We start from the raw sequence: 24,925 nt of genomic DNA on the forward strand, positions 1-24,925 counted from the left end.
CCAAACAACTAAGTGTAGCATATAGGCAGGGCCAAACTACATTAAATGTGTAAGTCTAGTGAGACCAGCTTTTCACTTTTCTATTAACTGACTACTACCTAACTGCCTCTCCTAGAAATAGTGAAACACAAGAAGAATCTTGCCTTACTCTGCCTATACACTTCCACAATCAAAGAAGCTCAAAACTGAAATAAGTCCACAAAATGAAAAAGTTACTTGCAGTGAGCCTGACAGAATTGCTTTTCTTGTCTTTTCCTAACCTTAATACCTAATTCATTTACAGCACCTGTAAACTATAGACCAGGTCAATGGAAGATGTAACCTCAAAAGTAAATTAGCACAGCTAGGTTCTAGATTCAGAAAGAGGTCCACTTTAAAACCTGAAGAGAGTTGCAAAGAAAAAGATATGTTGATAAATAGAATAAGCATCCTAAATCATCCTAAGGAAGACAAAACTCACAAGATATACTTTAAACCCATATAGGACCTTTTATATAGCAACTTCCCTGACACTTCCGTGAAGAGTCAGGTATTACGTGATACTTTCCAAAGGAGGCAAAAAGAAACAAACAACTAAAGTTACTCACTTTGCTAATGGCATAGCTCTTTATTCCATATCTTGTGTAAAAAGGTGCTCAGCTCCAGGAGAAATTGTACTTACTGAAATGCCTCTAGTCTTTGAAGAAATGTTCGACTTCCCACAAGATGTGAGTGCAAAGAGAGTGTATTATCTTGCTTGCCATTTAACCTAATCATTTAGTTCAGTATCTGCACACTGTAGGCACTTAATGTATATTTGCTCAATGAATAGGCTAATGACAGCTAACAATGACAAGAACTCATATATAAGGTACTGTGCTAAAATGTATTACATATATTATTTCATTTAATCCTACCAACAAGTAGTAGTTGTTTAATCCTACCAAGTACTCAAAGAGTAAATAAATTATTACTTTTCATTTTACTGATGAGGAAACTAAGGACTAGGTTAAATAACTTGTCCAAAATGACAAAATGATAAAGCCAGGATTTTAACAAATGTAGCCAAACTTTGGATCTTGTTTAAAGATCATTACTGTAGAAAGAACAATAATAGACTAGTGGTGAAAAACTATATTCTACTCCCTCTATCACTACATTCTTAAAGAGAAGGAAATTTCTTGCTGATCTTTGTATTTCTTATAATGCCTAGCATAGTACCTTAACCACATTATTCCTCATCAAATGTTTCCTGAATAAAATTAAAATCACATAAACCAATCGGGCTTCACTGTCCTCAACTGTAAAATGTAGACAAGGTCTCTGCATGGTCTGCCTCAATGGTTGTCAAAGCGTGGTCCCTGGACCTGGAAATTTTGTCAGAAGCACAAATTCTCAGGCTCTACCCCAGATCTACTGAAATAGAAGCTAGTGTTTTAACAAGCCTTCCAGGTGGTTCTCATACATGCTCAAGTTTGAGAATCACTGGTCTACCTTACAGGATAATTAGGAGGATCATATGAGTTCAATAATGTGAAAGCACCCTAAAAGATGGAAGGTATATCAACATCATCATTAAAATAATAAATTAACGTTCCTTGAAAAAAACCTAGTGATTTTGATAAATCTAGATAAAAATGAACATCAGAAATGAAACCAATCATAAAACACTTCTTAAATAAAACATCATTCTAGATTTTATCTGGATAATATATAGCATTCCTGGGTCCAGAGAAAAAGATGACTGTGAGCCATAAAGTTGTACCTAGAAATCTGACAATTTGGTTATATGGCAACTTCAACCACAGATGTGAAATGCTGTGCAAGGGTCTTACCTGACCAGTGTCCAGTGGAGATGCCAGATCTGTCTGTACAGGTCTCGCTTACAGGTCTAAACACAGTTTCCCATCCACCAGTGGCATAGCGCCAATTCTGAGATTCCAAAATGAGTGTTCGCTGGGTGCCATATGCAATCATGAAGCAGTAGACCACATGATGGAGTTGACAGCCATAGCCACAGCCTTTGTTGATATTACATACTAGCTTCCTGGCTTTGCTGCAGTCCTTGGGATTCTGTAAGGGAGGAAGAGAGACAAAGGTGAAGATAAGCTGTACAGAGAGGTCAGTCTAAGTGACAAGTGTCAAAAATCATATAATAAACCAGGACTGATCGAGTATATCTTATTAAGCAAGGAATCTAGCTTTAAGGATTAGATTTCAAAGAAACCATTGAACACTGTATGTGTATACTTAGGGAGATGGCAGTGAAGGAGAACAGTTACTTTAGAAGCTTCACTAAATAAATGTGAAATTAAGCAGTTACATTTAAATACTCTTTCACTTCTCTATCACTCAAAACAGACGTGTGATCATCTCTGAATTCAAATTTGCATATATTGCAATCTTTATGAAAGAAGTAAAATAGTTCGTTTATTCCAGCTGCACTTCAGCATTCTAAGGTTACCTTCCCTGATGAAACTCAAATCATCTTAAAGGAAAAACTATAATTTACCTATTAATTCCATCTTTATTCATAATTCTAGATGTCATAAATAAAATGTACTTTTCCATTATGGAAGTAAAGCCACTGAATAAAAGAATATGTGAGTTCAACAATTACAAAATATCAGTCATGGAACTATTTTTTTAAATAATCTTGATAGCTACTGGTAATTTTCACAATAAAATGTACAACACATTCTATACTGGCTGTCTTGAGAATGTGTTATGCCAATTTTTAAACAGAAGATCTATTTTTAACCAGCAAATGGTTAAAATACTTAATGTTATCTAAAAGTGGGGTGCAACTGGGTTAACTAATGTGAGAATTTCTTTTTCTCCATTCTAAACTTTCAATTCCATTGTAATTCATATGGGGTGTTGCTAAATCCCTAGGCATCTTAGTTCCTCAAATAAAAATTTGTTTTGACAAGGACTCCTTAGCCTAAGAAATTTTTCAAGCTGTTTTCCACAAGGGAAGAGAAAGGGTGGGTGCGTTCAGGAATAGATCTTTTTTCCCACATAGCAAGAAGCAGGATAGCCAGTTCTCAATTTATATGAGACTTGAATAAAGCAGTCACCAAACCACAAATCTACAACTATTTTCTAGGGATATCATCTGTTCTGTCAAGTAAAGCCCGAGAAACAAAAGCTAGGACGGTTGAAGCTATAAAATGATTCTGAAGGAAAGGGAAAATGCAACACAGTTACCTTTAAGATGAGGTATTTTTCATATTCAAATGTACCACAGCTGGCACTTTTGATCTAAAAAGACCAGAGCAGAACCTATACCATCAAGAGCCTTCTGAAGAGTCCAAATAAAATCCAGCAAGATTTGGTCAATACTGTTTCCCCAATCAGTACTAGAGTTGACTCTTTTCACTTGAGACTTTGAACTCATGACAGACTCCTAAGTCAATCAAGCATTCCTACCTACTCCATTTACCATGGCCACTACATACACCTTGAGAGGAACAGAAAGGTGTATTTTATGGATTTGGGGAGACCAATATCATTTATTTCTGTACAATATTCTACAAGGATCCTGGGAATAACTAACATTCTCAAACTGATCCAAACAAAGAACATTGATATTCATCTTGATTTTTCATGATTTGTAAGAAATACACCACTTGAATATCTCTAAAAGTCATATGAAGAAAAACTTCATATATTTTTCAGTAACCTTTTAGAGAAGTTTTTAGATGTATAAAATTATTGCAAAGACAGTACTGAGACCTCACAGATGTCACACCCAGTTATCCCTATTATTATTTTACATTAATCTTCATATTTAAGGAAAAAAAGAGTGAGGGAATATAATTGAAAAGTCTGACTTTTATTTTTGAAACTATTTTTTATTTAAAAGATACATTTGTATTTAAGAAAAGCACATCTGTGTTTCTTAAGAGTTTAACTAGTACCCAGTGCATTGAGTACAAGAATTGAGTCCTAAGTGAAAGAAGAGGGCAATTTGTGAAATGAAGCTTAATTCAAGATTAAGTGTGCCTCAAATCAAGTTGAAGAAAGAATGTATTAAATCTTTCTGTTATGTCATAGGTAACACGGACAAAGGGCAAACAAAACATTGGTTGTTGAATGAGAATGATCACCATATACAAGGTAGGCAATGGAAGACTCCAAAGCAGAGTTAGTGGTAAGAGAAATGAAAATGAAGGACTGTTTGGAATAGTAACAGTAAATAAAACACTGAAAATGCTTAGAGCCACAGCCCAATTTTTTACCAAATTAATATTTAAAAGTCTGGAATATTCAAAGGATCTTGTTTATGAAAGATTCAGAGAAAGGCAGAGAGACAATGAGAAATAAAAAAAGAATGTATGTTCCTAATACAAGAATAAGCTCACCAGAATAATTATCTAGAAAAAAACTAGCAGATAGTTTTATAAGGTAAACAAAGCAACAACTCTGAGATGGGCAGGGATTTATTCTGATGAAAAGAACTTTAGTGGACACCCCTTTTCTGAGCTAAGTCTTTGTTATCCACCACTGATACAGAGTAGCAACAACAACAAAAAGAGACTTTTAAGAGTCTATCAAAGGTAAATAGAGCTATTGTTTATATATGTGTATATACATGTGTATGTAATCTTCAAATTTCTTATCAATAGCTTGTCAATTACCACTGATCAAAGTTTTATACTTTCTGTGGGGGGGGGAAGGGCTTGAAGGTATATCTTATGCATAACAAGAATATATAGAAGGGCCTCATTTCTAAAAGAAGCTTTAATCATGCTAATACTTTAACCTGGTAGCAATTTCTGATAAAATCTGGCTTTCAAATGATCTACTGTGCCTAATGCACTCTCTTCTACATTTCTCTACCAGTTATGTAAGAATGGAGGCATATTGTTTTGTTTTATATTATAGCTCTTTCAAATTTTCTCCTTCACCTTTTATGGAACTCCCTCCATTCATCACACACACACACACACATGAACACAAATATAATAGCTCCTTTCTGAGCAGAAGGAGGCTCACTAGGAAGTTCTTATGTGGGAGTGGAAGACTTGGAATACAGATTAAAAATGCACTCTTACCCACCCCCCTCAACCAAGTTCCCTTGGAGAAAGTCTTACGAACTTTTCCCTCCTTCTACTTTCAGTGTTACTCTCTCATCAAGTATAGGTGAATTTCTGCTCATTCAATAAATATTTATTAAGCACTTTATACAAGGAAACTTGGGAGCTGACAATTCAACAGAATAAGAACTAATATGCATAAATAACTATAATAGTAGACAAGAGTAGACAATGATAAAGAATTAAAGAATAGAAGGGGGAAATCACTATCAGCTGGACTGGAAAGTGTTATGAATAAAACTGCATTTAACCTGAACTTAGAAAATTATAATTTATTGTGTCTACAAAATGCTTAGTAAATGTACTTTCATTATTCGATGGGAGTCCACACTGAGACAAAAAATTATGAGAGCAAAGTAAAATTATAAACTCTATAAATTATATTTATAATGTGGAATTTTTGTATACAGGGGCTTAAAGTCAGACTCATCAATAGGCACATACATTCTTGCTCCATGCACGGATAATTATTATTCAGGTTTTAAAAAAAGGTAAATTTGTCAAAATTACTTGAGATAGCATGTTCTAGTTAAAGAACTTTGCATAGAGAAGTTTAAGATAAAACTTTGTTCTTATTTAGGCTCTGTTGTGAATTCAATTGTACGATTTTGTTTCAATTTGTTAATTTAAAATTGTGATAAAATCACCTCCATCCACCTCTCTGTGCTCACCTATCCATCCCTTCCTTCTTAGACATACTGAGACTAAATATGGCATATGCTGAAAGCTAATTAAACATATTATATCATTTATCCTCATAATCTCAAGAGACATTATTTCACATAGGATAAATGCATTACTTTTTATATTTAGTGCTACAAGTTGGCCCAATCATGGGCCATTATAAACTAACATTTTTATAGTTACAATTCTGCAGCAAAGCTACCACCATTTTACATTACTTTTACATTAACAAATAAGGACTTTAAAATAGAGTTCTTCTGTATTCTGTCTCCTTTTCTCCGTTTTTTTCTTTTTAACATTATCTGAGACATTTCTTCTGACACTGTTATTTTTCAAGAATGACCTTATCTCAACAGAACTGAAAACTATATTTGTCCTCTCTTACTGTCAACACTGGCAAGTACTATATATTTAAATCAGTATGCCCCTAACTAAAAGGTATACTAAGGGAAGCAGCATCTCTTAAACCTAAGTAATTACTAACTCACTAAAGGCACCAAAATAATGCTGAAATATTTTAGTCTCTTTTACTTTAGTTAAAATATGAAAATAGTTACAATTTGATGTTTCAAATTAGGAAACCAGCTTAACCTCTACTTTGCTAAAAATGAATAATTTTGAGTCAACTAGCAAACCCCTGACATTATTATATTACTTAGTCACTGCTAGGATTTAGAGGTTTCCATTGCCTTAACTTAGTAAATTAGTAGTAATTGTGAATTAATGTCATAATATTACAAAACAATACTGATTTTTCGGCTTTTAAATTAAATCACAGATAAAGCTTTTCACCATGACTACTCAGATTTTTCCATACACCTAAATAAAAGTCTCTTCAGAGGAAAACTTTCTAGCCACAATGTAATCTCCCTTATTTATCTGCCCAGAGTTACTACAGACCAAAATATTGTAGAAAAAACCTAATTCAACAATGAGCGAAAATATTTAGGAAGACAAACTGGAAACAATACTTCCAGGTATCTCTTGCAAAGCATAAATATCGAGTAACTATTAGTTCAAATGAATTTCATGCATGGAGACAAAGGTAAATGTCAACTTCATAGTCACAAAAGTAAATTAATTGGTGGTATGTCAGAATTTAGAATTCAGGTTTCTCAATCCATTGTCTAGTGCTCTTACCCCACTCCCCCATGATGTCTGCAATATAAGATGCAGCAAGAAGCACAGGCTCAGAAAACTTACTTAGTCATTTCTTTCACCTAGCTTTATAGACATACACTTGACAAATAAAAATTCTATCTATTTGGTGTATAACATAATATTTTAATATATGTATGCACTGTTAAATGATTAAAACAGTTAGTTAACATAGCTATTGCCTCATATAGTTATGCTTTATTTTTTCATAGAGAGAACATTTAAAATCAACTCTCAACAAATTTCAAGTATACAACATAGTATTATTAACTGTAGTCACTATGTTGTACATTAAACCCCCAGAACTTATTCATCCCACATAACTGAACCTTTGTACATCAGTATCTCTCCAGTTCCCCCACCTCCCTGCCCCCAGGAACTACTGTTCTACTCACTGCTTCTATGAATTTGATTTTTTTTAGATTGCAAATACAAGTGAGATCACACAGTATTTATCTTATTGAATTTCCATGTCTTCTATGTTCATCCATGATGTAACAAATGGGATTTTCTTTTTTGTCTTAATAACGTTTCATTTTATATATACAGATACACATGCATATACATATATACATATATGTATACAAACATACACACACATATATATGTCATATATGTGTACACATATATGTCACATTTTCTTTATCCATTCCTCTAGAGACACATAGGTTGTTTCTATCTTGGTTATTGTGAATAATGCTGCAATGAACAGAGGGGTGCAGATGTGTCTTCAAGATACTGTTTTCATTTCCTTCAGATATATACCTGGAAGTGGGATTGCTGTGTCATATGGTAATTCTATTTTTAATTTTTTGAGGAACCTCCAAACTGTTCCAAAGTGGCTGCACAAATTTACATTCCAGCAACAATGTACAAGGGTTCCCCTTCCTCTACATCCTCAACAACACTTGTTACCTTCTGTGTTTTTGATAGCAGCCATTCTAACAGGTGTGAGGTGGTATCTCATTGTGGTCTTGATTTGCATTTCCCTGATGATTAGTGACCTGTAGATCATTCATATGTGTTCTTTTGAGAAATTTCAACTCAGGTCCTTAGCCCATATTTTAGTTGTTATTCGTTTGTTTGTTTGTTTTTGTCAGTCCCTAACATGTTTTGGATGTTAACCCTTATCAGATGTTAACCCTTATCAGATGCACGATTTGCAAATATTTTCCCCCATTCCATGGATTGCCTTTTCATTTTGTATTTTTGTTTGCTGGGTAGAAGCTTTTCAGTTTGATGTTATACTTGGTTTTTGCCTTTGTTGCTTCTTCTTTTGGTGTCATATCAAAATCATTGCCAAGACCAATGTCAAGGAGCTTGTCCCATGTTTTTTTCTAGAAGTTTTATGGCTTCAGGTATTACACTTAAGGATTAAGAGTTAGGACCCTAGGGATCTCTCCAGCATCTACCTAACAACATTCTTTCTACAGGAAGGAGATACCTCCTATTTCCAATGAAGAGAGGTTAGTAAAAAACAGGGAATGAGCCAGGTAAGTTAAATTTTATTGTGGTCTTTTCTCTAATAACAAATCTAAAGAGTTTTTAATTTGTTTAAAAAGACTTGCAACATCTAGCTTTGTGTTGGTAATGAAGAAAAGATATATCAACAGTGTGGTGAAAACATTTCAATTGTATTGATAGCAATCTGATTTTTTCTAAAATTATTTTCAAAACCAAAGCAGAAAAGGTTTAATAAAACAAGAGAACTGAAGAACTGCATAGTGTTAAATTAAAATAAAGACTCTAAGCATAGTTAATAACTATGAAAGAGAAAGTTACAAAGCACTCCCATTTTAAAAATCCAAAACTGGAAATTATTGTCTCTTAACATATTAAACAAGAATATTGAGTTAAGAGTGTATCAAGGTGTCCTCTCCACCCCTCTAGGAAAGAACAATCTGCTATAAGTAGGACAACACGATAGCTGAGGCACAAGTAAGCTACCAAGTGCTTCAGGAAGTCAATTTCCCTGCTGGTATTTCATCAAATTTTAAGTGTGGAAACCTAATGGAGAAAAGATATCAAGATACATAGTTTACGGAGTATTATCCTGACAGACAGAGGCAAAGGCAGGCAGTTACTACACAGTTAAAGAGGAGGGATTTTATCTTGGTAAGTAAAACAATAATTGGCTTACTATAAATGCCTTTTAAAAACTTTTGCTCTTTGCTCAGAAGTCTCTACTGAATGTTTTAAAGACTTTTTTTATAAAGATGGAAATTCTACAAATCCAATAGAAAGCAACCAACAAATGTGGGGCTGTTCTTCTGAGGGTCTTTGAGACAGTATTTGGTCATCGCTGAATATTCCAGGTGGTCTCTAAAAAACCTGGAAAAAAACATGTCTCAGGTTCAAGAAGCATGTACACCAGACCATAGGGCCACAAAGGAAAGGAAGAGAAAAAATGAGATGCATCTAATTCTCTCATTCAATAATCTGATGTAACAAAACTCCTTTTAAGGTTAGAGAAGAAGAGTTAAGTCACCTGAGGAGCCAGATTATGCCAATCCTACACAAATGCACGGATGATGTATCTCCTCAAGCACCCCCAACTTTTCTTAAGTTTTTGCCTGATTCCCAGGTCTCAGAACCAGTTTAACTCCTCAAGTTAATAATAGCATGCTTTACAAAATTAAAGTTGAATTTCAGAAATGTCCTCCACCATCATTTTATTTAACAGGACACACTAGGCTCTTCCGTCAAAAACAAAATACAGGGATGAAATGGCAGGTACTCTTAAAAAGAAACAACAAAAAGAGGGAGAAGGAAAACCCAGAAGAGGAAATAGTATGGGAAAAGGGTAAGAGGGAAGGCAGGGAAGGGAGTGAAGGGAAAGAGAGGAAGAGAGAGAGAGGAAAGGGAGAAGAAGGAATCGGAGGAGGAGAGAGGGGGCATACAAAAAGGAAGAAGGGAGAAGGGGGAAAGGAGAGAAAAGAAAACTGGGATGGTTAACCCTGTTTTATTATAGGATCAAAAGATGAGATAGCAGACACAAAATTGAAACAACTAGTTGAAACTTTGCTCTTGTGCAAAGTCTGCTGCACATGTTTTGTTTTGTTTTAAATAAAAGTCAGAGGAACTTACACTATTCCATTCTGCAATGTGCCATTCTTTGGGCTTGTACTAGTACTTGCAGCATTTGCATACTCAGTGGCTTTTAAATAAAACTATCAATGATAATTAAACCAGATGCCAAGTCTTGCTACTACTACTTCTTCTCCCTAATAAAGGCTTTGTTCCACTTCTCCATGCAGGAATCCATGCACTGAGAATCTACTATTAGCTAAGCATACATTTCTTTGGAATCTCCAGTTAATATTATTACTTTTTAATTAAAAACCCTTCCAAGACCACTTTTCTCACTGCCTAAGTTTAACAGTGTATTAACCAACTCATGTATTTTCTTTACTTTTCAAATATTTAACACTGTACATTCTTTGCTGTTTATTTTTAAATAATTTAAGACCTACAATAAATTTTGGAAACAGTACAGAGAGTTGCCACGTGCTTTCCACACATCTTTCTCAATGAGAACACCTTATCTTAGACCTTACTTGAATTTTACCAGTTTTACATGTATTCTTTTAAAATTAGGGGAGGTATAATACTATCAAATTTTATTACATGAACAGACCTATATACCCCTACCACAATCAGGATACAAATTGTTGAATCAAAACAAAGAAACTCTCTTAACATTACCCCCTTCAGAGTCATACCTATCCCCAAACCTTAATCTCCGGCAACCACTGATCTGTTCTCCATGATATTTATTTAGTCATTGTGAGAATATTATAAATGGAATCAGGCAGTATTTAGCCTTTTGAGATGGTGGTTTTTTTTAAAACACTTAGCATAATGTTCTTGAGATCCACCTAAGTTTTTGTGTATTCAATAGTTCATTCCTTTTTATTATTGAGTAGTATTCTATTACATGGATTGAACCACAGTTTATTCACCCATTGAAGGACATTTGTTTTCAGATTTTGGTTATTACAAATTAAGTTGCTATTCATGTGAGTGTACAGATTTTTGTGTGGACATGACTTTTCATTTCTCTAGTATAAATACACAGGAGACTAATTGCAGAATCATATGGTAAGGGTATATTTAACTTAATAGCTAACTGCCAAACAGTTTCCCAGAAAGGCTGTATTTTACATTCCCATAAGGAATATATGAAAGACCTGGTTGCTCCACATTCCTGGTATATATATATATATATAGCCATATATATATATATGTAGCTGTATCTTACCCTACCTTAAGTTGCATTTCCCTAAGAGTTAATGATTTTGAACATCTTTTCATGTGCGTATGTGATGCCAGGAGCCATGCTACTCAAGCTGTGTAGCAAAGCTCAGGCTGGAGGGAGAGCCCCCACAAAGCAGGGGCCTTCGCAGCTGACTCTCCCTATTACCCACCTTGATTTTGTTTTTCTCCATTATACTATTGGTTTTGTTTTTTGCTTGCATTGTTGCCAAGGGTTAACTAACCTTTGCTGAGCAGTGTGGAAAGGATGAGAACATAAGTTTCCCAGGAGCTTTTCAGGACAGTGGTCCTGAAGAATGGAACACCCAGGGGCCAAATGGCGATCTTGGTATAAAGTACTGAAACCTACTGTTAGTCAAACACTGATCACCCCATTTCCACTGAGAATGCCCCCCTTGTTTACAATGCTAGTGAAACTAGTGATGGAAAGTTTTCTAGAAATAGAGTTATGAGAGAATGTTGAATAGAATAACCCTGTCTGACACTTAATCAATCTTCTCATGTTTTCTTCCCTCTGCTACTTCTATAGTTTGTTTTTCTTCTTTCCTAATTACAGCCATTTACTAAACTTTGTGCCTTATATGTGGGATTACCAAATACCATAATTTTCCAGGAAGTAAAGATACCTCAAAACAAGTGCTGGGCATAGAAGCCACGGAGCATAAGGAGCATAAATCTGCAAATAAGTGAAAAACTAACCTTTTCAAAGAATATTACTTCTCTCTCACTTACCAGCTTTACACCTCCCTGTATGGCCCCAGAAGATGGCTGGTTAGCCAAAGATGGGTAAGATTCCTCAAGGGAGGAACGACCTAAGACAGGCGCAGTCGCAGGGGGGCCATCAGGTGAGAAAATGGGGGCAACAGAGGTGAGGCTTAGAACCTCATCCCCCCAATTTTGAGAGAAATTGTCTACACCCATGGATGTTTTGTTGCCCTTATTCGGCTTGCATTAATACCTAGTCTATAGGCACAGACCTGATCATCTACACTTGCCTTCTTACAGCACTAAATCATGCTTTCTATCTATATCTTGCATCTACCTACTACTTCAGCATTTTATTAGAAACATAAAAGAGAAAATGTGAGATTCATATATAAAGTATAGAAATCAAATGAATAATCATACATTATATTTGACTTGATTGTTTATAGTTTAAAGTTTGTAGTTAAAGCAGAAACAGTTTCTATGTTATGAATGTCCTTGCATTGTTCACCATGTAAGAACTTGTTCAGTCCCTGCAGTAGTGGAGTCATGGAGACCTGTGTATTATGTCAGAGAGATTTTGGTATCCACACAGAAGAAAGAGAAATGTAGATAAGAAGGGGAAATTTAGTTTGCTGCCTACTGTGCCCTATAAAGGGGTATAAGGTGAAGATATGAGTTTATGATTTTAGATTGAATATAAATTTATTAAAGCCTCTAAGAATATTTTTGTGGGAAAGAATCCTAGCTAACTGTGGCACTAGGTGACCTGTATTTCACCCTGAGCTGATAGACTCCATAGTCGCTGCTACATACTGCACGCTCCTACAGTCATATGCACTACTTAGAAACTGCGTTGCATAGAAACGTAAAACACAATAGAGTCCATGTTGATAGGAAAAGTTTCGGTCAAAGAACAGAAAAACATCACCTGTCTAACACTTGACCAACAATGAATAGATTAGAACGAAAAAGAAAGGAAAAAGCTTGCCTATACCTATTAATCAACTGCCTATACCAATTAATCATCAGAATAATAAAAAATAATCATATCCTTGTGCAAAATGGTATAAATAAAGCTGTCATCGGCACTTTGTCAAGAGACCACCTCCATCTGACTCTGTGTCCTGTCTCTCCATGCGCCGACTCCGTCTCATCCTTTTGGGTTTCACCCCCCCACACACCCTGCTGGAGCTGGACTCCGGTAGTATGTGTCATTAGTATCTCCTCTTAGGTAAAGCTGTCCGTTCAAACCATTTGACCATTTTCTGATTGGATTGTTTTTTACTGTTGAGATTAAAGCATTCTTAATGCACTCTGGATACAAGACCTTTATTGGATATGTGGTTTGCAAAGACTTATTCTATGGCTAGTCTTTTCATGCTCTTTAACAGGGTCATTCACAAATCAAGTTTTCAATTTTGATAAAGTTCAACTTCCTCATTTTTTTCCCTTTTAGAAACCATTCTTTTTGTGCCAACTATAAGAAGTTCTAGCCTAAGTCACAAAAAAATTCTAATGTTTTCCTTTAAAAGTTTTATAGTTTTACATGTCACATTTATTTTACTTGTCAGGCTTACTATCCATTTTGACTTAATTTGACATAAAGTGTGAGGGTAAGGTCAATGGTCATTTTTTCACCTATAAGATGCCTGATTATTCCAAAACCATTTATTGAAAAGACTATGCTTCCTCCATTGAATTGCTTTTGCACCTTTCTCAAAAATCAATTGCCCACTCACAGGTATATACACTCAAAATAACTGAAAAGTAATGAATACCTGTAGAGGCATGCCCATGGCAGTGCTATTCTCAAATAGCAGAAGGTGGAAACAGCACAAATGTCCATCAAAAAGTGAATGGACGAACAAATTTTGTATATACACATACACTGGAATATTATTCAGCCATAAAAGGGAATGATGTTCTAATACATGCTACAACATGGATGAAACTCAAAAAGCATTATGCTAAGTGAAAGAAGTCAGACAGAAAAGGTCATATGTTGTATAATTCCATTTATATGACATATTCAGAATAGCTACATCCATAGAGAATGCAGATTGGTGGTGTCCAAGAGCTGGGGGAAGGGGAAATGGAGCAATGGAGAATGGGGGAAGGGAGACAACTGCTTAACATATATGGGGTTTTCTTTTATTAGCTAATAAAATGTTGTAGAAATAGCTGGAGATGGTGATTGTACAACCCTGTGGATGAACTAAGTACCACTGAATTGTTTACCTTAAAGATGGTTAATTTTATGTTCTGTAAATTTCACCACAATGGGAAAAAAACAAGTTAGCATACCTCTGTGGGTCTCTTTTGTACTCTACTCTGTTCTGTTCATCTATGTGTCTACCCCTCCTCCAATACCATACATTATCATGATTATCGTAGCTACAATTTTAAGTTCTAAAACTGAAAAGTATGATTACTCCAACTTTATTCTTCTTCTTCAAAATTGCCTTAGCTATGTTAGTTCCTTTTCCTTTCTATATATATTTTGGAATCTATTTATCTATATATATTAAAAGAAAAAAGACTTCCTGGGATTTTTTTATAGGAATTGCAGTAAGCCTATGGATCAATTTGTGAAGAACTGACATCTTTTCTATGTTGAGTCTTCCAACTCATGAGCACATATGTCCATTCATTCATTTAGACCTTTGATTGCTTTCACCAGCATTTTGTAAGTATCTCTACCTAAGTATTTCATTTTTATTTTTTGGAGCAATTGCAAATAGTCTTATGTCTTAAAATTTTGGTTTCCAATTGCTTTTTGCTAGGACACAAAAATACGATTAATTTTTGTGGGCTGATCATGTATACAATATCCACTTACTTGTTCCGGGAGTTTTATTGTGTGTTATGTGGTGGTAGTTGCTGGTTAGTAGATGACTGGAGTTCCTCTACAAAGACAATCATGTCACCTGTAAATAGGGACAATTTTCTTTCTTTCTTTCTAACATGTAGGTCACTTATTTCTTTGTCTTGCCTTACTGAAATGCATAAAACTTAACATTACTATGGCGAATAGGAGTGGTAAGAGCAGATATCCCTTCCTCATTCCCAATATTTAGGGGAAAAGCATTTAGTCTTTCACCTTTAAATGTGAGGTTACCTGTAGGTTGTTTGTAAATGCTTTTTGTCAGATTGAAGAATGCCCCTTCCATTCCTAGTCTGTCTTTAGTTTTCCTTATCATGAATGGGTGTTGGATTCTGTCAAGGTTTATTATTAGATGTCAATATATTATCTTTTTATCAGTATATTTTATCATTATATCAGCATATTTTATCATATATACATATATATGGTATATGATAAGTATTTAATATGGAAAATATATATATTATGACATACTGTATATGTAAGATTTATTCCAGGAATGCAAAGTTGTTTAAGTACTCAAAAGTCATTTAATGTAATCTACCATATTAACAGTTTAAAGAAGAAAACCCACATGATCATACCAATTTGTCAAGAAAAAGCATTTGACAAAATCTAAAACCCATTCCCACTCTCTTGTGTGTAACTTGAACATCATTTAGTATTCAATTTTGATTCATCTATAGTATTTTTTAAGTATATCCCTTCATGGTGTATTTTTAATGGCTGTTCTAGGGTTTATTTATATATATATATATATATATATATATATATATATATATATAATTTGTTAGTCTATTCATTTTACATTTACAGTCAACATTTTACTACTTCAAGTGGAATATAGAAACATTACTAACATTTAGGTCCCTTTACTCTCACTCTCCCCTTTTATCATATAGTTCTCTTAAAATTACCTTTATAACATTGAAAACTATATCAGACAATGTTATAAATTCTGCTGTCCACCATCAAACATTTTAAAAACTTAAGTGAAAACTATTAAATTACCCTGTATCCACTCTTTCATTTACAGTGTCTTCATTCCTGACATTCCAAGTTCCCTTCTGTCATCATTTTCTTTCTGTCTGAAGAATTTTCTTTTTTAGAGCAGGTCTACTGGTGATGAATTCTCTACAAAAGTTTCCCTTCATATGAAAATGTCTTTATTTCACCTCATTATATTTTTTCACTAGAGGAAGAAGTCTAGTTTGACAGTTTCTTTTCTTTCAGCCCTTTAAAAACATCTCACTACTTCTTTCTGATCTCTGTCTTCTGACGGGAAATCCAGTCATTCAAATTGTTCCTCAGTAGATAATGCATTGCTTCTCTCTAGCTGCTCTGAATAATTTTTTTCTTTGTCTCAGTTTTCAGCAAAGTATTTCTAAAGTGTCTCGGAGTAGATTACTTTGTGCTTTTCTTGTTAGGAGTTTACTCCACTTCAATATGTTGGTTTGTCAAATTCAGGAAGTTTTTGGTCACTTCTTCAATTCTTCACTCTTACTTCTCTCCTTCTGGGACTCCGAAAATACAAACATAAGATTTTTTTTTGTTATTGCCCCATGGGTCCCTAAGGTTCTATTGACATTTTTTTCTTTCCCCCAATCTTCATTCTGTTGTCAAGTTAGATAATTTCTATGGTCCACCTGCAAGTGCACTGATTCTGCCCTTTGTTACAGCTATTTTATTACAAGCCAGTTTTTTACTTGGGTTATTGTATTTTTTCAAGTCTAAAATTTCCATTTTGTTTTTCTTTATATCATTTATTTCTCTGCTGAGACTTCCTATTCTTTCATTTGTTTCAAGTAATTGCTTACTGGAGCATTTTTATTATTATAACTGCTTTAAAATCCTTGTCAGGTAATTCCAACATCTGTGTCATCACAGTGTGCTGTCTGCTCATTATCTTCTGTCATCTGAATTAAGATTTTCCTGGTTCTTGGTGCATGGTGAATATTATAAGACTCTGCTTTCTTCTTAAATTATCCATTTTAGTAGGCAGTCAAACTAGATTTCTAGCTCACTTTTACAGGCTGTGGCTCAAATGTCAATTTAGTTGTTAAAGCCTTTCAGTGTTATTTTGTTCTGCCCCACTTGTGGGCTACACAGAGGCGCGTCAGAAGCCTGGGCACAATTCACACAAGACAGCTCTCAAACCTTTTTCTGCATTGATTCTGCTGACTTTCATGTGTTGGATGTCAGAGGTCTGCCCAGGATTTCAAATATAGGTTTTAAAAATCTCTTTTTCTCCGTCCTCTTAAAAACTGTCCTTCCACTACAGCTGGGAGGGGAATAGGAACGGCCTCATTGCTGCAGCGTGGTAATGGTGGATGGGACTGTGTCCAAAGTCTCTGGTAGCAGGGGTAACACCGGTTGGGAGAAGTACAGCTGCCTTCGTTACCACAGGGTGGGTATGGTGGAGAGGTGTGCTCAGTCTCCACAGCTATGGTGTCTGGGAAGGGCACAGAGCAGCTTTTTTTCATACTGTTTACCTGGAACAGGGTAAATATCATCAAAATGCATTTTTTTTTTCAGCTCCATCCACCAGTATTCCTAGGTTGGAGGATTCTCCAGCATCCCCAACTGGGATACATAGGAGGCAAAACAAGCAAGCAAACAAGAAGAAATTCACTTTGAACAGGATTTTTGTTACTGTTGTTATCAGTGGGAACAATAGGGTATAATGTATTCACTGTATCTTATCCAGAAACAGAAGCCTATATTTTAAGCCCAACATATTCTCAAACATTTAATGCACATTTAACTCACAGCTATAATGCTACTTATTTATTGGCAGACTAATGACTTTGTGTTTCTAGAGGTATTTGTTCATATAAGTTCCTTTTAAAACTGGTAAACCAACATTTTTGCAACAATTTTAATCTTAAGAACAATATGATACTATATCTTCTTCTGCAAAATGAAAATATAACATTTCTTTGAAGAAAGGAATTTTAGTAGTGAACACTTTAATAAATTATTTAAAGCCTCTATGGGATGTCGGCTTTAGACATAGGAAGGCCTTCTTACATCTAAAGCCTTTCTCTTAGAGTTCAGCTTTATTTCCATTTTCATCCACTATATTCATACAAAGAGCACGGCACTAGGTCTTTTGGTTGCAAAGCCACACAGACATACATACATCCTGCTCCTAACTCTTTAAACATAATCAACCCTCTCACATGGCATACTTTAACAACCCTACTCTTTATTTCTGATGATACTTGCAGCTTCACAATATGGTCTACTCTAATAGCCCTGACACTTAGAAATTCAGCAAAGTCCAGACACTGTAATGATTCCAGGGGAAGAAGTCTCAGACCAAAATTCAAAATAAAACAAATAAACAAACCAAAAACATCTCCAAAATGGCAAATAAATAAAAAACCACCAACCTCAGGTAGATCTGAGCAAGAGAAATGTCCACAGTCACAGGGCTATTTCACTGGCAGAATGTTAACTAGAATTCTTCCAACAATCCCAGACAGTGTCTGATATGCTTAAACTTGGTATAAGAAATGATGGTGTGTGCATATATAAAAATGTTGGGTTTTTAGAGGTACTATATTTTGTTTAACAATGAACAATGTTTATGCCAATAAAGAGAGAGAGGAAAAAAAGGAACAATAGTTATGGGAAAGAAATGTAATAGTTGAGAGAAAATAGTTAATAAGCAATGGTAAAAATAATGACCTGTCTCTTACCTGTTCAGATATAGTCTGACTCCCTACTTCTCTATATTGAGATCTCTATATGCTTCATTTTCTATCTGCATCAATCTTTCTGGCTATTAGAACCTCTGGTAATAGCAATGACAACAATAGCCCAAATATACCTGAAAAACTATTTTAGAGTAAAAGAGAAGAAAATTATGAACTACAAGAAAATTGTTACTAACCCTCATTCCCTCCCTACCTCCAACATACAAGAAATCAAAGACAAAGAAGTAAAATGAAAATTGATTTCATTAGCACAGATGCTTCAAATCCCCTCTTGTAGAACCTGGTATTATTCAGAATAAATCAGATTTGTTCCTAATATTTAAACAGGTATCATTTTACATATGAAAGCTTTACCATCATTAACATTATTCCTCACTATATTTTAAGAAAATCACTATGCTCTTACTAATGATCTAAAGCAAGCAAACAGTGGCCAAAGTCTGATAGAGCAAAGAGTGTATTCTTGAATCTTTACATATGCTTCGTATCTAGTCCCAGGATTTAATCAATAAAAATTCTTCACCTCATAAATGGAAAAAATTGTTTAGGGTGGGAACTTAACCACAAGGCAGATAGTCATATGCCCAGCAAGCTGACATCTCAGATACAGACAAGAGCTCATATAGGGTTGAAGGAACAGGAGGAGAAAGTAAAGGAAAATAAAAGCAAAAATATTAAAGAACTATTTCCATCACTGTCTAAGCCACAGTTGGCAAAATTTTCCTGTAAAGGACCAGACACTAAATATCTCTGGCTTTGCAGGACATATATTCTCTGTTAAAATTACTTAACTTTGCCATTGTAGCCTGAAAGCAGTAATAGACGATATATAAACAAATGTGCATGGCTATGTTCCAAATAACTTTATTTACAAAAACAGCTGGGATGAATTTGGCTTGAGGGTGGTAGTTTACTAACCTCTGGTATAGGGCAATAAAATCTGTAAAACCAGGCTGGCAAAAGGAAAAGCAACATCAGACAAGATGGGTAGGCATACATGCTCCCTGAGGATATAGGAACCTACGTATTGTTCTGTTTTGAATTCTGTGTTGATGAAACTTCTGAGATCTTTTACCATCAGTGAGCCACATAAATTCAGTTCTCCAAAGGAGAACTAAAGGAGATTCTCCAATGCCGACATTACTTTCTAGTTATACTAGTAGCAATATTTTCCTAATATCTCAGCTGCTAAAATCTTAACTCATCTTTCTGACATTTACCTAGTCCATAAATATACTTGGAATCTTGAAGATACCTCTCCTATGTATGGAACAGAATTGAAAACTGAAAGGGAACAACTGATACTCATTTTTAAACAGCTGGAATGAAAGATCTACAATAGAGGTATGGGTAAGTTAGGATATGTTTAGCATTTCTTCCATAAAAACTCAGACTTTCTATTCTGACCTCTATCTGAGTTTAATCTACTTAGCATATGATTATACATTCTATCATCATAAAGCTAAATTTTTTATAATCCAGAGAAAGAAAATAACTTCTCACAACTACTGTAATAATTAAAGACAAATGTCACAAGTATTTGAAGATTTTTATAGGATATCCATATTACTAATCTATTTTTTTCTTCAGATCTCTCCATTCCTGAAAAAAAAGTTTATATTCTCTACTGACTTCTGCGAAAACAAAACAAGAAAACCTTCTGTGTGTTTTTAAAGTTGATAATCTATTATAATGACAATGAAGAAACCATCTTAAGAAGTAGAAAATGTATATATATATAGGTAGAACCCATTTCTAGAAACTTCACATTTTATGATTCTTCTCATCTAGCTATTTAACTTACAAGGCATACCTCATTTATTGCACTTTGCATTACTGCACTTTGCTTTATTGCACTTCACAGGCCATTGTGCTTCTTACAGATTAAAGGTTTGTGGCAACCCTCCATTAGGCAAGTCTATCAGCACCATTTTTCTAATAGTCTTTGCTCACTTTGTGTCTCTGTGTTACATTTTGGTTATTCTTGTAATATTTCAAACTTTTTAGTTATTATTTGTTATGGTGATCTGTGATTAGTGATTATGACTCACTAAAAGCTCAGATGATGGTCAGCCTTTTTAATCAATGATGTAGTTTTTAATTCATGTATGTACATTTTTTTCTAGATAATGCTATTGCACACTTAATAGACTACAGTATAGTATAAACATAACTTTTACATGCTCTAGAAAAAGCATCAAAGTAATGTGACTCTTGTATTGTGATATTCATTTTGTTGCAGTGGTCTGGAACCCAGCCTGCAGGATCTCCAAGGTGTGCCTGTACTTTATTTTCCTCTATTAACTAGGTACATCAGAAATCAATCTAATTGCTTAAGGTTTTTGTAGCAAAGTCCCATGTTGCAAGTGATGGGTAGATGCCAAATATAATATGGCTTCACCAGTCAATATTAAAAGCAGCCCTAAAGCTTATACCCAGTTAGTCACCTTCAACAAAGCACTAGGAACACAAATCAAAAGTACTGGCCGCTCAAACTACTTGTTAATGGTAAATATAAAGGCTTGGAGTTAATATTCTTCCTTTTCCCTCTGCCATTTACTACACAAGTTATACAAACCTCCCTAAATCTCAATTTTTTCTCCTGCATATTGAATATAACAAAACCTGCTTTGTAGGTGTTAGTTTGTGTGATACCTAGGATTACACAAAGTGCTTAGAAATGGCAGCTTAATAATATTCAACCTCACAACTTCCTTTAATGTACCACAAGAATAAGAAGAAAATCTGCCCTTTTTACTTTCCCAACTAAAGGACTTTCATGAGACCTTGAAATATTTTGATGTTTCATGTTTTCAAAATGACTGACCTAAGCCTTGAGCTCAATATAAAACCAATATAATAATGTGAAGGCCTTAAGTTTCCATACAGATGGAAGAGTTGATATTAACCTTTTCAGATGGATTTTGAAGTGATGTGAGCTGGGCAAGTCATATACACCATTCCCTTAGAAATATTTATCACAATGGTTATTTTTGGTTTAAACGGACTGTCCTAAAACATCCAAGGACTTTTTAGGAAGGCTACTACAGTACTATAAGCAATGTGTGATAACTATCATGCCATTTTCTAGGGTCAGGGTGTATCTGTAATGTTTTAATTGATTGCACAGACATGTAGTTGCATGGTTTTATAACTTACCACTGAGCCATACCTATGACTTATTTGATCTTAGATTCTTAGTCAATATTTTGTCTTAGTAATAAGTAATTAGGGGCAGGGGGCAGGAAAAGGGGGGTTAATGAAGCTCACTGAACAGACACCAAAATATCATTGGAAAGCCCACTTGGTTATGGTATATGGTAACCAGGACTCACACTGAGAGCATAGCTCTTACACAAAGGTTGTGGGTAGTCAGTGAATAGCTAATAATCAGTTGTAGGCTGGGCAGTTTGAGAAAGTGCTGCACACTCTAGGAAGTGATGGAGAGTGCCAAGTTTTAGTAAGACGTTAGCACTCTTTAACAGAAAGCTGTGTTCTACTATTAGATTAAAGCAAATTTTTAATCGGAGCCAACCTGGTCTTCCTTTGTTACATCTGTGTACTTAAGACAGAACCCACTGAATCTTAAATGATCAGCATCTATTACTTTTCATCCAATTTTGCAATATGTCTTTCTCTATTTCAGGCTTCTACTAAAGCTCATGTCTTTGAAGCAAGACTGAGAACCCCTGAAGAATTTCCTTCCTAGTTCGGTGAGAAGGGCTTCCTTCAGGGTAAAATGGATTTACTGAAACATAAGCTGAAGGGATCCTTATTTGCCCAAGTCCCTTTAAAGGCCCTGGGAGGAGACCCTGTATAATATATTCACCTGGTCATAAATTTATGAAAAATTTAACCATAATGAGTTAAGATAGCTGTCTCTTTCCATTTGGAATTCCCTCCCATCTTGCTTCTCTGGTGTTGGTGTCAGTATCCAGGCAGCAGTGAAGTAGCCTTCAGTATTTCTGACATCCTGTTATGGGAAAATTAAGCTGGGGATTCATTTAGCTTAGATTTCGAAAGATATATTTGTGGTTTATGGTTGTTTCTACACACAAGATATTTTTATGACATAAATAGGTATAGAGCAAGATGCTGTGATGTAAATGTGTCCCAGCACAGAAAATATAAAAAAAGATGTGGAGGTAGTTCTCAATGATGCCTCACTAACAAAGAAGCTCTCTTTGTCATTAATATCATCAAAAAGTGTACTATTAAAAGCATAACACAAACAATTGTATGTACCATTCTATTTTCCTTTTTTGATGAGAATCATATGAAATAAAATTTATATGAATTCCTTTGTAAGGCACAAGCTTATAGCAGTACTTCAAACATGAGGTATGTCTGTAATATGAAGTTGGAAAATTTATGCATCACAACTATTAATTTAAAAGCTTTTTTGATTAAACGTGCTAGAGAAAAATCTGATTCAATTTTCCATTCTCTTTATAGGAAATATTATAAAATCATTGTCAATTCACTTTATAGAAAATATTATGTGATAATCAAAGAGTATGCAGCTAGGAAATATGGAGAAAACTATTATAAAGAATATCAGATAGTTAATAAAAAATGTTTATTTTGCTGGAGATTTTTGTGTTTGTAGTATTTGTCAACTTCACAAAATTTGTGATTTGATGGGATTTCTTTCTTATTATTAATAATTGATCCTCACTATTTGCATATGCCATATTTGCAAATTTGCCTCCTAGCTAAAATTTGTTTGAAACCTCAAAATGAATATTTGAGATGATTTCAGGATCACTTGCAGACATGTGCAATACAGTAAAAAATGTGAGCTGCCTAAAGCACACAGTTTTCAGCTGAGGTCAAACAAGGTGGCTCTTTTCCTCTTATTCCAACTGTTATACTGTGAATAAGTGTCCCTTTTGCAGTCTATTTATTGCTCTATTTTTTACATTTCTGTGCATTTGTTGGCAGTTTCATTGTTTAAAACGGCCCCAAGTGTGGTGCTGAAGCACTGTCTAGTGTTCCTAAGCACAAGAAAGCTGTGATGTGCCTTACAGAGAAAATGTTAGATAAGCTTCATTCAAGTATGAGTTATAGTGCTATCAGCTATGAGTTCAATGTTAATGAATAAATTATACATATTATATAAAGTGTTTTTAAACAGAAACACAAAACTAAGTTATATATTGATCAGATGCTGAAAATGTGATTAGAGACTCACAGGAACCTAGGAGCAATGGTTCTGTATTCACTAATTCAGTGTTCACAGTGGCTTTATGGAACAAAAGTGACACAAATAATAAGAATTGACTGTAAGTATTTACTTTAATATTTAAATGTGTATGCTTTTTCACAAAAGAAAGTGCCCAAAACTGTAGAGGCTTCAAGGTCATCCCCCAAATCTGAATGGACTCCTGGTCAGTAATCTTTATTTTCCCTTAATGGAAGCCTGCTACTCCCTAATTCTTGCCTCACTGGAATTGACACTGAGATTCTGGAAGATGAATCTCTCTGACCTGGGACTTGGTAGTCAAGATCAAAATCCCTTTTTAATACTATTCCTATGTGGAAAACAGACCTGCTTTAAGATCTAAAAATTGTTTCTATAACTACATTGTGTATATTGTGACTTAGAGCACAGTCAAACCATAGTGGAATTTGCAATTTCTTGTGGGAGTTGGGGGAGACATATTTCTTAGAAATAGAAAACTACTGAAAAAATAGAATACTTTTCAAAACAAGCAGGTGCTGGGCTGATATATCTAAGTTAAACAGAGTCAAATTTAAGTATATTCAAGAAAATAAAAAAGATAAAATCTTTATTATGTGTTGCTATTCTCAAAGATAAAATTGCTTTAGTGAGTAGCATCTAGAATGCCATCAGTTGCTCATTTTATTTCTAGGTAATAGATGTCAATGATCTCATATGCATTCACTTATTTACCTTTAATAAGGAATGATGTTTTAAAAGACTTCATTACTGATAAGAAGATATGAACATATAAGAAACACATAAATGTAAAAAAATGACAAAATGCTGATGGAATAGTGCTGAGTGCAATGCTAGGAATTTTATAAGTTCCTCCATAACCATGAGTCATCTAAATATTTTTTTAAACTCTTGCTAAGAAATCCTAAATCCCAAATCAGATGTTGATGAGAAATTTAAATGAAGGAACTAAATTTATGGCTTACTGTACACCATGCTAGTAGTAAATTATACTATTTAATTAGGGTGAATGACTACTAAGAGACTACTGCAAAATGGAATCCAGATTAGAAATGAAGAAATGAAAGTGCTTATTTGCATATGACATGGTAACCTGTGTAGAAAATCTGATGGAATCTACAAAAAGCTGTTAATACTAATATGTGAGTTTAGCAAAGTTACAGGATAGAAGATCAATATACAAAAATCAGGTGTCTATTATGTCGTGGTA

The 24,925-nt window shown here is 34.5% G+C and overlaps 1 protein-coding gene across 6 annotated transcripts in view; it reads right to left on the bottom strand.

Annotated features, from left to right (window-relative positions):
* Nucleotides 1–24,925, bottom strand: part of FUT8 (fucosyltransferase 8) — a 415,176-nt gene that overhangs the window by 76,842 nt on the left and 313,409 nt on the right. For all 6 annotated transcript variants that reach the window (XM_036906028.2, XM_036906025.2, XM_057488376.1 and 3 more), the window contains one exon: nucleotides 1,815–2,052. In XM_036906028.2, coding sequence (XP_036761923.1) covers nucleotides 1,815–2,052 — 238 coding nt within the window. The remainder of the gene's footprint in view (nucleotides 1–1,814; nucleotides 2,053–24,925) is intronic.

This window comes from Manis pentadactyla, chromosome 11 (genome assembly GCF_030020395.1).
Source record: "Manis pentadactyla isolate mManPen7 chromosome 11, mManPen7.hap1, whole genome shotgun sequence".
Classification (NCBI taxonomy): Eukaryota; Metazoa; Chordata; class Mammalia; order Pholidota; family Manidae; genus Manis; species Manis pentadactyla.